This window comes from Dipodomys merriami, unplaced genomic scaffold (genome assembly GCF_024711535.1).
Source record: "Dipodomys merriami isolate MVZ:Mamm:240054 unplaced genomic scaffold, mDipMer1.0.p SCAF_52, whole genome shotgun sequence".
Lineage (NCBI taxonomy): Eukaryota > Metazoa > Chordata > Mammalia > Rodentia > Heteromyidae > Dipodomys > Dipodomys merriami.
Window position 1 is genome coordinate 7,537,455 of NW_027206091.1, and position 14,195 is coordinate 7,551,649.

Here is a 14,195-nt window from a genome sequence, read left to right on the forward strand (position 1 = left end):
GATTGCAAACTCCACTAGCACCTGGTAGGTCAAGAGACCAAAAACAATTTTTTTGGTGGGTGCCGGTACTTAGGCTTGAACTCAAGGCCTGGGTGTTGTCCCTGAGCATTTTTTGCTCAAGGCTAAGGCTTTACCCTTTGAGTATCAATTCCACTTCTGGCTTTTTGCTGGTTAATTGGAAGTTTCACAGAGTTTCTGCCCAGGCTGGCTTTGAACTGCGATCCTCAGATCTCAGCCTCCTGAGCAGCTAGGATTACAGGCGTGAGCCACCGACGTCCAGCAAGACTGGGTAGTTTTTAATGCAGTTTTCACTTATTTCTTTTCTTTTTTTTTTGTCGGCCGTGGGGCTTGAACTCTGGGCCTGGGCACTGTCCCTCAGCTCTTCAGCTTAAGGCTAGCGCTCTACCACTTGAGCCACAGCACCACTTCCTGCACTTATTTGTATAAACTTCACTTTTGTCCGTAGGCTTAGATTTAAATTCCACCTGCGGGTCTTTGGAAGGTGACTGTCTTATCTAAATCCGTCCATAGAATGAGACTGATTGATCTGTCGAAGTGACTCCCATCGTTCTCGGCTTAGAGAAGGCTCTCCTGAAAAAATGGAACTTTCATGGTAGAAACTGTCCGGAACAGCACAGGTTGAAGCCACGGCGGCCATATTGATTACTGGCGTGAAGTTGTGAGAGTGTGGTCCTTTTCAGTTAGGGCAAACCGACTTCCGGGCACCATTTTGAGTGACAGTGAAGGCGGAGCCCTAACTGACATGTTCATTAAAGGCAGGACTCCCAAGGTCCCGCCCCGAGGGCGCCGGCGCACCACCCGCGGTGAGCGGGATCAAGCAGCCTTAGCCACGCCTCCGACTTTAGGCTCCACCTCTATGCCCCACTTCCGCCGGGAGAGCGTCTGTAGGCGTCGCTGCCGTAAAACAAGCCGGCGGTTTGCCGCATCACGGAAGATGGCGGCCACGACGGTGAGCGGAGCCACCGGCGTCTCGAGCTCGGGCCCCGCCGCGGCGTCAGGTGCGGTTTTGCAGGCTGCAGCCGGCATGTACGAACAACTCAAGGGCGAATGGAACCGCAAAAGCCCCAATCTTAGCAAATGTGGGGAAGAGCTGGGCCGCCTCAAGGTAAGGGGTCGGCGGACGACTGGACGAGGGTAGGGTCACCGGAGAGGGCCTGGGTCGGTGCGAAGGGGGGGTCACCGGAGAGGGCGGAGGGTTCGGAGCAGCCTTGGAGATGCGGAGGAGCGCGAGAGTTGGGCCGAAGGCAGCCCCGGGGGTGGGCTGGGGCAATGATGGTTCAGGGTTACAATTTTGATAATCCGGAAGCCTTATTGGTCGGTGGGCAAGAATAGGGTGGGGGCGATCGTGATGGCGAGTTCCAAACACGACCGAGGGGGAGAATGAGGTTTCGATGATGGGATAGTGCAGGGCATGTGGGGTTAGGGACCCAATCGGATGGAACCAAAAGTATACGGGCACCTGTGGCTCACACCTGTAATCCCAGCTACTCAGGAGGCTGAGGTCTGAGGATCGTGGTTGGAAGTCTCCGGTTAGCCACCCCCTAAAACACACACACACAGACACACACACACAAAGAAAATTACAATCTTATATGGGCATTTGTTATGTGTGCAAGCCCTGTTCTTAGGGTTTTTTTTTTTTTTTTGGTCCGTTGTGGGGCTTGAACTCTGGGCTTCGGAGCTGTCCCTGCGCTGTTCAGCTCAAGGTGAGCACTCTACCATTTGAGTCATAGTGCCACTTCTGGTTTTTGAACGGTTAATTGGAGATGAGTCTTGTGGGGACTTTTCTGCCTGGGCTGGCTTTGAACCATGTCCTCAGATCTCAGTCTCCTGAGTAGCTATGACTACGGGCAGGGGCCTGTGCCCACTTGGACCAGTTCTTTTTTCTTTTTTGGGGGGGTCCAGTCGTGGGGCCTGAACTCTAGGCCTGGGCGCTGAGCTCTTCAGCTCAAGGCTAGCGCTCTACCACTTGAGCCACAGCGCCACTTCCAGCTTTTTTCTTTTTGCTTATGTGGTGCTGAGGAATCAAACCCAGGGCCTCAGGCATGCAAGGCAAGTGTTCTACCACTGAGCCACCTTCCCAGCCCCTGGACTAGTTCTTTTCTTTCTTTCTTTTTTTTTTTTTTGGTCAGTTGTGGGGCCTGAACTCTGGGCCTAGGCACTGTCCCTCAGCTCTTCAGCTCAAGGCTAGCCCTTTACCTGTTGAGCCACACAGCACCACTTCTGGCATTTTCTGCTTATGTAGTGCTGAGGAATTGAACCCAGGGCCTCATACATGCAAGGCAAGCACTCCACGACTGAGCCACCTTCCCAGCCCCTTTTCTTTTTCTTTCTTTCTTTCTTTCTTTCTTTCTTTCTTTCTTTCTTTCTTTTTTCTTTTTTTTTTTTTTTTGTCAGTCGTGGGGCTTGAACTCTGGGCTTGGGCGCTGTTCCCGCACTCTTCAGCTCAAGGCCAGTGCTCTACTGCTTGAGCCACAGCGCCACTTCTGGTTTTCTAGTGGTTTATTGGAGATAAGAGTCTCACGGACTTTCCTGCTCGGGCTGGCTTTGAACCGTGATCCTCAGATCTCAGCCTCCTGAATAGCTAGGATTACAGGCGTGAGCCACCGGTGCCTGGCTCTTTTCTTTTTCTTTTTGCCAGTCCTGGGGCCTGAACTCAGGGCTTGGGTACTGTTCCTGAGCTCTTTTGCTCAAGGCCACAGTGCCACTTCCAGCTTTTTCTGTTTATGAATCGAACCCAGGACTTCATGCATGCTAGGCAAGACTCTACCACTAAGCCACATTTCCAGCCTGGACTAGTTCTTTTAATAAAGCAGTTTTATGTCACTTAAGTGACATTTTTGAAATCTCATCTTTTTTTTTTTTTCTTTCCCATCAGCTGGTCCTGCTGGAACTCAACTTCCTGCCTACCACAGGGACCAAGCTAACCAAACAGCAACTCATTCTAGCCCGTGAGTGTTACTGGCACTGGTGGTGGTGGTGGTGGTGGTGGTGGTGGTGGTGGTGGTGGTAGGGTGCTGAGCTGGTGTCAAGATAGCAACAGCAGCAGTGGTAGACTGGGGAAGGGACCCCAGCTACCCCTGAGGGCCCACTGTATCACTCACAGGTGACATACTGGAAATCGGGGCCCAGTGGAGCATCCTACGCAAGGACATCCCCTCCTTTGAGCGTTACATGGCCCAGCTCAAATGCTACTACTTTGATTACAAGTGAGGATGGGTCCTGCCTGAAACGGGAAGGGGAGGGGGTTATGTGGCAATTAATTTATATCTGGTGGTGGTCTAGCCATGCAGGTCATCTTTTACTTGGGAACTGTTGTCCCCAGAGGCTGAAGGATCATAAAGTTGTCTTGGAGATCTGAGGTTGGGGTTGTATGGCGCAGTTGCTGTAGATGTTAAGTCTGTCTCCCTTTATCTACTCCCATACTATTCTCTTCTCTCCAGTATGGCCAAAATCACTGTTTACCTTCTTGTTTTGTTCCTGTGATTCTTATACAAGAACCAGTAGGATCCCCCTCCTCACCTCTGGAGGCCCTACTATCTAGGCCTATAACTTGTGGACCTCTTGCCTCTGCTTCTCAAGTGCTAGGATTATGTGTGCCTGGACCAATAGGATCTCTATGATTCTAAAGTTTTTTTTTGTTTTTTTTTTTTGTTGTTGGCCATGGGCTTGAACTCTGGGCCTGGGCACTGTCCCTCAGCTCTTCAGCTCAAGGCAAGCGCTCTACCACTTGAGCTACAGCGCCACTTCCGGTTTTCTGGTGGTTTATTGGAGATAGGAGTCTCACGGTCTCTCCTGCCCGGGCTGGCTTTGAACCGCTATCTCAGCCTCCTGAGTAGCTAGGATTACAGGCGTGAGCCACCAGCGCCCGGCTGATTCTAAAGTTTGACTGTATTGATCCTCTACTTAAAACCTGTCATGTTCTCAGTGGCATTCAGGCTTAAGACCTAAATCTCTTTCAGTGGCCTCCATTGCTGTCCTTGCCCTCACCCATCGCACTCTACCCTTCATCCCACCCTTAACCTTCTGCCTGTACCTTCCCTATCCAGCCCTCTCTTCCTTTGGACTGTGAGCTTCCTGAAAGCAGAGAGGATACTGTCTTGTGCTGCTTTGTCCTCAGCACTGCCTAGCACAGGACAAGGCCCAGATTAGTCACTCACTAAATGTGTGTTGGATATAAAACTAAATAATGCAGCACGAATTTGACATTAAGTTTGGGTTTGACTTTACCTTTCTTTAAGTCATCTTTTTTTTTCCCACCTGTCCTGGCCACTGTCCCTGAGCCCTTTTTCATTTTTTTTCTTTTTTCTTTTTTCCCCTTTTTCTGTTTATGTGGTGCTGAGGAATCAAACCCATGGCTCATGCATGCTAGGCAAGCACTTTACCCGTAGGCCACATTCCCAGTCCAAGTCTTAATTTTTTTTTTTTTTGGGGGTCAGTCATAGGGTTTGAACTCTGGGTCTGGGCACTGTCCTTCAGCTCTTCAGCTTGAGGATAGCACTGTACCACTTGAGCCACAGCCCATTTCTGTTTTTTGGTGGTTTATTGGAGATAAGAGTCTCATTGATTTCCCTGCCTGGGCTGGCTGCCTTTGAACCACTATCCTCAGATCTCAGCCTCCTGAGTAGCTAGGATTACAGATGTGAGCCACTGGTGCCCAGCCCAAGTCTTAACCCTTAATTAAGATTCTTAATATAATCTTAGTACTTAATAGAGCTTATTTGGGGTAGGTAATCTTATCACTTTACCTGGGTTAGGTCATGTTATTCATTTCATGTATACTTATGGATCCCAACTCTCTGCTATGGACACTCTGGGAAATAGTCTTATGTCACTTCTGTGGCGTGAAGTTGCTTGCTTCAATGTGATTTGTGACATTTGTGTTTCTCTGGACCTCAACTTCCTCATCCGAACCTCCTTAAACCCTTATTAGGGCTGGAGCCTGAGATCAGGCACCTGATTGGCCTGGAAATCCTTCTTACCTGATTCCCCTCCCTGGTTCACAGAGAACAGCTCCCCGAGTCAGCCTACATGCACCAGCTCTTAGGTCTCAACCTCCTCTTCCTGCTGTCCCAGAACCGGGTGGCTGAATTCCACACAGAGCTGGAGCGCCTGCCTGCCAAGGACATCCAGACCAACGTTTACATTAAGCATCCTGTGTCCCTGGAGCAAGTGAGTCTGGGGCAGAGGCGGGGGAGGGCCTGGCTGAGGGAGCTGTATGAGGACAGACATTGGGAGGGTTTCTCAGAGGAGCTGTTGGTTTCCTCATCCTCATCCCACAGCCTCATTCACATCCTGAGCCCTGGCTGTGTGACAGGCACTGGGGTGGGTTTGCAGACTAAGAATCAGATAAAGTCCTAGACCTTATAAAGATGGCAAGGAGGAGAAGAAGTAGACAGTGAGCCAAAAGAATGAGTAAATCTGTGTGATCTGTCAGATGCCAGGAAAAAACTTAGTAGGAAATGGTGGAGACTCTGGGAAGGGGTGAAGATTTCTGTGGAGTGAGATCTGAGGACCAGAATGTGAACCGTGGTGAGAAGTGAACCATGGTCAATCCAAACAGAGGGGCCTGTCAGTTTTAGATGATCGAAGGCCAAAGTCTGCTGTGTTTGAGGCACAGCAGAGAGGACAGTTTGTAGAGTGAAGCGAACAGGGCCTGGGAAGAAGCCTCAAAGCTGTGTGAGGAAATGGTTTCTCTAGCCCAGGTCCCTGAAGGATGTGACTTGGGGGTGCAGGTAGGTGGCAGCACAGTCCAGCCTGGATCTAGCCTCGCCTCCTATCACAGAAGAGATAAGAGATAATGGGAACCAGCCTTGAGCTGGCTGGGAGAGCACGTGTGTGTGTGTGTGTGTGTGTGTGTGTGTGTGTGTGTGTGTGTGTGTGTGTGTGTGTGTGTGTGTGTGTGTGTGTGTGTGTGTGTGTGTGTGTGTGTGTGTGTGTGTGTGTGTGTGTGTGTGTGTGTACGCACGCACGCACATGTGCGTCCATTTATGTGCAGAGCTTCCTGAAAAGAAGAATGTCACCTGCTACGAATGGGTGACTGTATAGCAAAGGGTGCCTGGCAGCATGGGGACTGGGGTTAGGGGGTGTACAGGAGTTCAGGGAGGCCCTGTGCTGTCTTTTCACCCTCTTCCTTCTCACCTGTAGTACCTGATGGAGGGCAGCTACAACAAGGTATTCCTGGCCAAGGGGAACATCCCCGCTGAGAGCTATACCTTCTTCATCGACATCCTGCTCGACACTATCAGGTGAGGGCTGGGCCCATGGGATTCAGAGAGAGCTTGGACTTAACGTGAGTCCTGTACTGGCTGGTTATGGCCACGTGGGCTGGGCTGGATTCCTATCCTCCCAGTTCCAGTAGGACTGGAGTGGTGTGGGCAGCGGCCCCTCTCTTGCCCAGGCTGTTTATATATAGAAGGGCAATTTGTGTCAACCTTGAGCCAGGGTATGACAGACAGCTCCACAAGGAGGGCCATCTTGCCTCTGAGAAGTGCTGTGGACATTCGTGGCTTTTCTTTGTGCATGTGTTTGCATGGACCTAAGCGTAGTGCTTAGGTAGAGTCACATCCCCAGCCCTCTAAGGCATTTTTCATTATGAAGGAGTCATTAATGTGACTGTCCATACCTGTCTAGAGAGGGACTTGCCTTTTACACTTTTGGCTTGCTGGTGAGTTTGGTTTTTTTTTTTCTTTTTGTCATCAATCGTGGGGCTTGAACTCTGAACCTGGGTGCTATTCCTGAGTTCTTCAAGGCTAGTGCTCTACCACTTGAGCCACAGCATCACTTCTGGCTTTTTCTGCTTATGTGGTGCTGAGGAATCGAACCCAGGGCCTCATGTGTCTAGGCAAGCACTCTATATCACCAAGCCACCTTCCTAGCCCGGCAGCGTTTTTTTTTTTTTTTTGTCTTTTAAGATATTTTGTGATGTCTAAGCTGACCTTCAACTTACCATACTACCTCTGCCTCCTGAGTGCTGGGATGGATATAGGCATGTTCCCCATGCCTGGCCTTGCTGTTTACTTCTGTACTGTTCATGCTCCCCAGTCAGTCATGGGGCTTGAACTCTGGCCCTGGGTGCTGTCACTCAGCTCTTCAGCTCAATGCTAGTGCTTGAGAGCCACAGAGCCACTTCTGATTTTCTGAGTGGTTTATTGGAGATAAGAGTCTCATGGACTTTCCTGCCCGGGCTGGCTTTCAGCTGCAATCCTCAGATATCAGCCTCCTGAGTAGTTAGGATTACAGGCGTGAGCCACTGGTGCCTACCCATGCTACCTTTTGATGGGTCTTTTTTTTTGTCAGTCCTGGAGCCTGAACTCTGGGCCTGGGTGTTGTCCCTCAGCTTTTCAGCTCAAGGCTAGTGCTCTACTACTTGAGCCACAGCGCTACTTCTGGCTTTTTCTGCTTATGTGGTGCTGAGGAATTGAACCCAGGACCTCATGCATGCAAGGCAAGCACTACCACTGAGCCACCTTCCCCACCTGAAGTGTGTCTTACTTGAAGAAATTCTATCAGGTTAATCTCAAGCTGGGTTTCAGGCAGCCTGAGGCCCTCATGCCTGGGTATGGGATTCAGAGCATGTACCTGCTCTGTTGCCTCCACAGCCCCAGTAACCAGATCCAGAGTGGGTTCCCTGAGGCTCTGCCTGGCTTGGTCTGTGGCTCTCGTCAAGTCCCTGCCCATTTTCTGAGCCTCCATCAGTGAACTAGGGCAGTGACAGGGCCAGTTAGCCATCAGTGCTAACTGGCAGGGTCAGAACCAACCTGAGTCAGGCGTGGGAGGACAGTCTGAGTGGCTGTCAGTGTTCAGTAATGAGAACTCATCTTCCCTCTAGGGATGAGATTGCTGGGTGCATCGAGAAGGCCTACGAGAAAATCCTCTTCACTGAGGCTACCCGGATCCTCTTCTTCAACACACCAAAAAAGATGACAGACTATGCCAAGAAGGTGGCTGGGGTACAGGGCAAGGGGCTCTGGAGCCAAGGGTTGCACTCTGTCAGCACTTCAATGAGCAGTGGGGTGGTCTAGAGGAAATTGGACTGCCAAGGGTTCAATTCAGACCTCACCCAGGTTGCTAAGCCTCTCAGAGCTTCAGTTTGTCTATCAATGGAAGGGATAAGTTTAGCTTAGCATCTGGCACCAGGTGAAGGGTGCTCTCTTCATATTGGCTTTTATCCTTATCAGCATTCCTTTAGAAGTGGCAGCTTTTCCCCATAAGCCTCTGCTTCATTTGGTTTGGAACATTTGTGCAGGTACAGTACTGGGTACACAGTTACCCTGGTGTTTGGAAATAGGCTCAAGAGCAGACAGCTGGGCACTAGTGACTCATGCCTATAATCTTAGCTACTTGGAAGGTCCAGAGAATTGTGGTTCAAAGCTAACCCTGCCAGAAAAATCAAGCGGCTATCTCCAAAGTAAACAGCAAGATGCTGAGTTGGAGGTCTGGCTCAGTGGCAGAGCACCTGCCTTGCAAGCAAGCTGAGCAAGCACCAAGGCCTTGAGTTGAAACCCTAATTTGTTTATTTTTTGAGCCAATCCTGGGGCTGGAACTCAGGGCCTGAGCACTGTTCCTGCACTTTTTGCTCAAGGTTAGCATTCTACCATTTGAGCCACAGTACCACTCCTGGTTTTTCTGTGTATCTGGTACTGGGGAATCGAAACCAGGGCTTCATGTATGTTAGGCAAGCACTCTACCACTAAGCCACATTCCAGCCCACCCTAGTATTTTTGATGTCTCAATTCACTGAACTCTTAGAGCAGGCCCAGATAGGAGTATGACTAAGGCCTTGTCTCCAGCATGAAGAAATTGAGGCACAGTAAAGTTCCTTGCCAGAGTTGTGGGGCTAGAGCGAAGATGAAGTGAGCATGACATGCATGAGTTGTGGCTCCATGGGGGTAGGGAATGAGTCTTTGGGATCACCCTACTTATCTTTGAAACCTCTTTCTGCAGCGAGGATGGGTCCTGGGTCCCCATAACTACTACAGTTTTGCCAGCCAGCAGCAGAAGCCAGAAGACACTACCATCCCCTCCACAGAACTGGCGAAACAGGTCATTGAGTATGCCCGGCAGCTGGAGATGATTGTCTGAGGCCTGTGGCCTGGGCTGAACGCCCAGGATGGGCAGGACATATGTGGCTGTTCAGTCCTGGTGCAGCTGTCCTCCAATAAAGGTGGATTGACCTCACTTCCAGGCCCTTGTCTCCCCAGTTGGGATGGCGGGGAGACAGCCTGGGAAACTTGGAAGCCTGGGTTCTCTTGGGGGTTGCTAGTAATACCCCTCCAGCCTGCCTGTGTAGAGGCCATTCATTGCTCTGGCCTCAAGCACAGGCCCCCACATGTAGAGGGATTGTTCCAGCCTGCTCTGGACACAGTGCTGGGCCAGGACATCACAGTGGGTAATGTCCCAAGTATTTAAAGTGTTGACAGTGAATTAAATAATTTTTAAAATGTGACATGAAATGGACCCCATCTGTGGGCTGCTAGTGTGAGCCATCTGGAACAGAAGTTATAGGCCCTTGTGTGGATATATGCCTGCATCCCTTTTCTGAGGCGTCCCTGTGGCCTGGGACCTCTCCACCTTCCAGCTTGTTAAAGTTGAGTCCAAGCCTGGCCGAGCCATTTGTGCTGACTCAGTTCTCCCCACTGTTGCCTTGGGAGTGGTCTCTCCAGAGTGACTTGGGCTCACCTCGAAGCTTGGCACCAGACAGCACCCGTTGCTGGTATTAGGGGAGTGAGTGCCCCCTCTCCCCCAGTAGATGCTAGCTGGAATCCCCCCCAGTAGATGCTAGCCGGAATCCCTGTCACTTAAGTCCCAGTGGTGACTTGACAGGCAAGGAGGCTGGAGTTACTTTATTAGCATCGAGGGGCAAGCAAGGGCGTTGAGACCACGCTCAGTTGGAATGGGTGGTCTGCAAGTCGTAGTGCTCCAACCCAGCTACCAGCGAGCCGGCCAGCTTGATGGTGGCGACCCAAGGTGGCTCACTCAGGTGGTTGGTGGGTGTCCTCAGCCTGGGAAGAGGGAAGAATGGAGGCCTGTTTATGACCAGGTTCACCTTGTTGGATGGAGAACTCCTTTTGGGGGGCTGCAGGGTGGGGGCTTGCTTTACCCTGAAGGCTGGCAGAATATCTCTAAGGCAGAGCTACATTCGCTTAAGTACCGAAAGATGCTGTAGGTTGATGGTGGGTCCCTAGCTGAGCCCCTAAGTGTCTCGCTAGTCTCAGGGATTGTGTTCGAGAACCAGGATCAGACTAGTCGTCCAGATGAGTGGAGAAGGCCGCCCGCCACACGCAGGAACTCATGGAACCTTTGCTGCACAAGGGCTGGAACAGCAGTGCCCTCTAGTGGTCAGAGGCTAGCGGTTCCGGAGCCTGAGGGGCTAGGCCAAGGGCTCTCCTTTGTTCAGAGTTGGGGGGAGGCGGGTCCTGTCTTGTTGGTTCTGGGAGGGCAAATTTCGCCTTTGCGCCCTTAGGGGCAGGCTTAGGGGTCCAGTCCCTCCCTCATGGCCCCGCAGGGTGATTCTCAACCTGGAGGTCTGCGCCAGTGCCCTCCTGGTTCCTTATACGCGGGTCCAGCCAAGTTTGGCATGTGGGTAAGAGGGTCCAGGGGAGCGTTCCCTCCCCTCCCCGCTTCCTGACCTCCCTCACCAAGCAGACACGTTGCGCGGCAGGCGGCGATGGCGGGGCTGGTGGCGGCAGTAACACTTGCAGGGACAAGAGTTGAGCACCTGGAAGGGCGGCCAGTGGTGCACAGCGCCTTTGTTACCTGCCCCTGAAGAGGCCCCGCTGCTGCCGTCCATGGTGGAGGCCCGGTCTCCAGGTGTGCCGTCTTCGCGGGCTGCGCCTCGGGCTGCGCGGGAGCCCTTGTTCCTGCGCGTGCGAACCTTGGCGGGCGCGGGCGCGGGCGCCAAAGGTTCAGTGGCCACGGGAGCCGGAGCCGGGGCCGGAGCCGGGGCCGGGGCCGGGACCGGGGCTGGGGCCAGCACAAGGGCTGCGGCTTGGTCCACGGCCAAGGCGGGGGACAGAGCAGGAGCTGGGGCTGGAACCCGGGCCGCCTCCTCGTGGCCCGGGCCAGGGGTGGGCGGGCGGACCGGCAGCCGCGGCGCGGGCTGGAGCGGCTCGGGCTGCGGGGTGGGAGGCGGCGCGGGCGGCGGCGTGGCTGGCGGCGTGGGGGGCGGAGGCGGTGGTGGAGGCGGTGGCGGCGGCGGCGGTGGCGGCGGCGGGATTTGCTGCGGGCCCGTAGGCCCGGGGCGCGCGGGCTCGCCATTGGTGGGCGCCGGAAAGATGAACATGGGCGGCGCCAGCAGCGCAGGTGCAGGCCTCCGGGGCCCCGGGGCCGGGTGCGTCTGCCCAGGTGGGGGCGGAGGGGAGCCCCAGGGCCCCGAGAGCGCGGCAGCGCGCCGTCGGGGCACCCCGATGCCTCCGCCGGCCCCGTTGAAGCGGAAGTGGCGCTCAGGGCCATCTGGGGGGCTCACCCAGTCGAATTTGGGTTTAGAGCCTGGGAAGGTGGTGTAGGGGGGCGGCTGTGGGGCCCGGGCCTGGGACGCAGGCACCGAAGGGGGACCAGGGCACCCTTCGCAGTCTCCATCGCCGCCCTCGGTTTCCTGAACCCCTCGAGGAGGTTCCCCGGGGGTCCGGGGGGCTCCGGGGGCCAGAGCCCCCTGCTTCAGGACCTCGGCATACGAGGCAGCGAAGAGTCCGCCGGCCCCGCCGCTGGCCCCGCCGGCCCCGAGGGAGGGTTTGGTGGCCAGGGGACCCGGGGGTGCCGCAGGAGACAAGGTGGGGCCCGACTTGAAGGTGACTTTACACAGCAGGCTCAGGCCTGGTTCTGAAGCCGCGGGCCGAGCCATGTCATCTCCCCCTTGGGGAGCCGCCCCTCCGCGCGCTCCGCCAGCCGTCGGGGCTTCGGGGCAGGGCCTGGCCTGGCTTTCGGGGGTGCTGGTGGCGGATGCGGCCAGAGCTGGAGCGATCCTGCGGTTCGAGGGCTGCTGCGAAGACAGCGGCAGCGGCGGCGGCGGCGGCGACGGCGGCGGTGGCAGCGGTGGTGGTGGCTGTGTCGGCGTCGGCGGCGGTGGCTTCCGAGGCTCCAGGGGCGTCGGAGGTGGGGCTGAGGCCCTCGGGACTGGGTCCTTTTCCGTTAGTTGCCGGGGCAGCGGAGGCAGCGGGCGGAGGTTCGGAGGGTCGCCTTGGCCGCGATGGCTCGCCTCCAGCAGGCCGCGGATCCGGGAAACCGCGGTACCCGTGGGTTTTCGCCACTTAGACGGCGCGGGCAACAGGGTCCCCACGGGGGGCGGGGGTGGTGTGGTGACCGTGGCCGCAACCGCCTCCTCTGGAGGGGGCGTCACTGGCGAGGGCAGTTCTAAGGTCAGGGGCAGGGGCGAGGGTGAGGCCTGGGGTTCTGGGGGTACCAGGAGTACCGGGGGCGCGGAGGTGCCCGGGAACCAGACGCCCAGCCCTCGAGCCAGGCGCATGGCTGGGGAGGAAGGGGTCACCTCGGGCTCCACCAGGGACGTCCGGCGGGAATCAGAGGCGCGGTCTGAGGCCTGCTCTTTTCGGGAGCCCCCGCCCGCGGACGGCTCCGACTGTACGTTCCCCATTTCCCACGGAGGTCTGGGACTGTAATCAGATAAATGTCTACCAGTCAGTCTGCCAAGGCTGCGGGAACCCCACGATCCCCGGCTCTTCTTGGACTTAATCTGCATTAGTCCCGTCTCAGTCCTTCCCCCGCCCCCCAATATGCCTCCTCAGTCCTGCGCTCCCAGTCTCTCTTTCCTCTCCGGTCGCCTATTTACCCAAAGCCCCTCCAAAGCCCGAGGTGCACATACTTAGGCCCCACCCCTTTCATGTACTAAGATTCCATCACAGTTCCCTTGGTTGCTTAGCTCACACCCCTACACTCTTGACCACGCCCCAGGCCCCCAGGCTAAAAGACTCAAAACTTGTGTCGTCGTCGTTCCCTCCCCCCAACCCCTTTTCGGTGGTGTCCCCTACCTTAGCCTACTAAGAGGTGACACTTTCCTCCTCAGACTCTTGACGTCTGCCTCTGCCTAACCAATACTAGGTATTCAGTTCTTACCAATCCCCCTCAGCTCTAAACCTCTTCTCATCACCCACTCTTTCTCAGGCGATCGTTTGGATCTTTCCCACTTCCCAGACAGTGGTAGATCTACAAGTTCCATTCCTCAACTTCTTTTCCCGCTTCGGGTTTGTAACAATCAGGTCTCAATAACTCAAGGTTTCCAATTCTTAACCTCGAGCTCCGTCTCGGCTCCCCGACCCCCCAAAAAGGCTCCACTCACCGACTCCTCCAGCCGACCCAAGTTCAGGCCGCGGCCCCCTAGGCCCAGGGTAGAGCGGGGAACGGCCGTAGCAGAAAATAACCGAAAAGAACACGGGGGAGGGGAGGAGGGGAGGTGCGGGTGAAAGCCAGTGGGGCGAGACTGCCAGGTTGAATCCCCAAGCTCGAGGCCACGCCCCCTAGCCCGAGGCCACGCCCCCTGTGAGTCTGTTGAAGCCCTGTCCTTAGGAACCTGGATCTCCCTTCCAAAGACTGACGTCTTGTAGTCCCCACCCCCAGGCCTGGCTTCCTAAGCCCCACCCCTTTAGAATGTTTTCTCTTTAGCCCCGCCCCTTGACTTAGCCCCTCCCCTTTGTAGTGCTACGCCCTTTCTCCTGGTCAGTCGCGCCCTAGGCCCCGCCCACTGCGAACTCCGCAGCGTAGCTCCTCCTTCTGGACCATTCACGGGCTGCGGGACTCCGGAGGAAATTGATCGCTAAGCTCTGCCTTTTTATTTTATCTGCTGGTTCTGGTGCTTGAACTGAGGGTCTGGACTCTGTCCCTAAGATTTTTCCGCTCAACGCTTTAGAGCCACAATTCCAATTCTGGCTTGGTGGTGGTTAATTCCTGCCGAGGCTGGCTTTGAGCCTCGATCCTCAGATCTCAGCCTCCTGAGTAGTTAGGATGACAGGTGTGAGCCATCGGGCACGCAGCGGCTAACTCCATCTTTTTTAGGATCTGTCTGTATCTTTCAGAGACTCCCCCGCCCTTCCTCCTTCCACAGAGGGCCCCCTCCCATAACACACCTTTGCTTTGGACCAAACCCCTTCCTCAGGCCCACCGACCCCGCCCCTCCAGATTGCACCCTTCTCTCCCCACCCTTTTCCGAACTGCTCCACCCAGCC

The 14,195-nt window shown here is 55.0% G+C and overlaps 2 protein-coding genes across 4 annotated transcripts; one reads left to right on the forward strand and one right to left on the reverse strand.

Annotated features, from left to right (window-relative positions):
• The first annotated feature begins 466 nt into the window (after positions 1-466).
• LOC138811140 (26S proteasome non-ATPase regulatory subunit 8) lies at positions 467-9,201 on the forward strand. Of its 2 annotated transcripts, XM_069998779.1 has the most exons (7): positions 475-1,126; positions 2,900-2,972; positions 3,128-3,230; positions 5,028-5,193; positions 6,169-6,269; positions 7,853-7,964; positions 8,968-9,201. In XM_069998779.1, the coding sequence occupies exons 1-7, from the start codon at positions 764-766 to the stop codon at positions 9,103-9,105; spliced, it is 1,056 nt and encodes a 351-aa protein (XP_069854880.1). In that variant the 5' UTR covers positions 475-763; the 3' UTR covers positions 9,106-9,201. The 2 variants fall into 2 exon arrangements, with proteins under 2 accessions (XP_069854881.1, XP_069854880.1); XM_069998780.1 differs by lacking the exon at positions 7,853-7,964 and having other exon boundaries at positions 467-1,126.
• Positions 9,202-9,851: 650 nt separating this feature from the next.
• On the reverse strand, positions 9,852-13,535 carry LOC138811142 (gametogenetin-like). Of its 2 annotated transcripts, none has more exons than XM_069998781.1 (3): positions 13,313-13,535; positions 10,662-12,629; positions 9,852-10,025 (listed from the first exon to the last, which is right to left on the reverse strand). In XM_069998781.1, exons 2-3 carry the CDS (start codon positions 12,608-12,610, stop codon positions 9,908-9,910), a joined length of 2,067 nt encoding a protein of 688 aa, XP_069854882.1. In that variant the 5' UTR covers positions 12,611-12,629; positions 13,313-13,535; the 3' UTR covers positions 9,852-9,907. The 2 variants fall into 2 exon arrangements, with proteins under 2 accessions (XP_069854882.1, XP_069854883.1); XM_069998782.1 differs by lacking the exon at positions 13,313-13,535 and adding an exon at positions 13,005-13,269.
• Positions 13,536-14,195: the final 660 nt, after the last annotated feature.

What these genes read in the sequence shown, in the direction of transcription:
- LOC138811140 (XM_069998779.1), top strand. Translation starts at nt 764, where the DNA reads ATGTTCATTAAAGGCAGGACTCCCAAGGTCCCGCCCCGAGGGCGCCGG. An exon ending in ACAGCAACTCATTCTAGCCC is followed by an intron (nt 2,973 to 3,127) that starts GTGAGTGTTACT and finishes TATCACTCACAG; the next exon opens with GTGACATACTGGAAATCGGG. An exon ending in TGACAGACTATGCCAAGAAG is followed by an intron (nt 7,965 to 8,967) that starts GTGGCTGGGGTA and finishes CTCTTTCTGCAG; the next exon opens with CGAGGATGGGTCCTGGGTCC.
- LOC138811142 (XM_069998781.1), bottom strand. Translation starts at nt 12,610, where the DNA reads ATGGGGAACGTACAGTCGGAGCCGTCCGCGGGCGGGGGCTCCCGAAAA. An exon ending in CCGCGCAACGTGTCTGCTTG is followed by an intron (nt 10,026 to 10,661) that starts GTGAGGGAGGTC and finishes CCCTCTTCCCAG; the next exon opens with GCTGAGGACACCCACCAACC.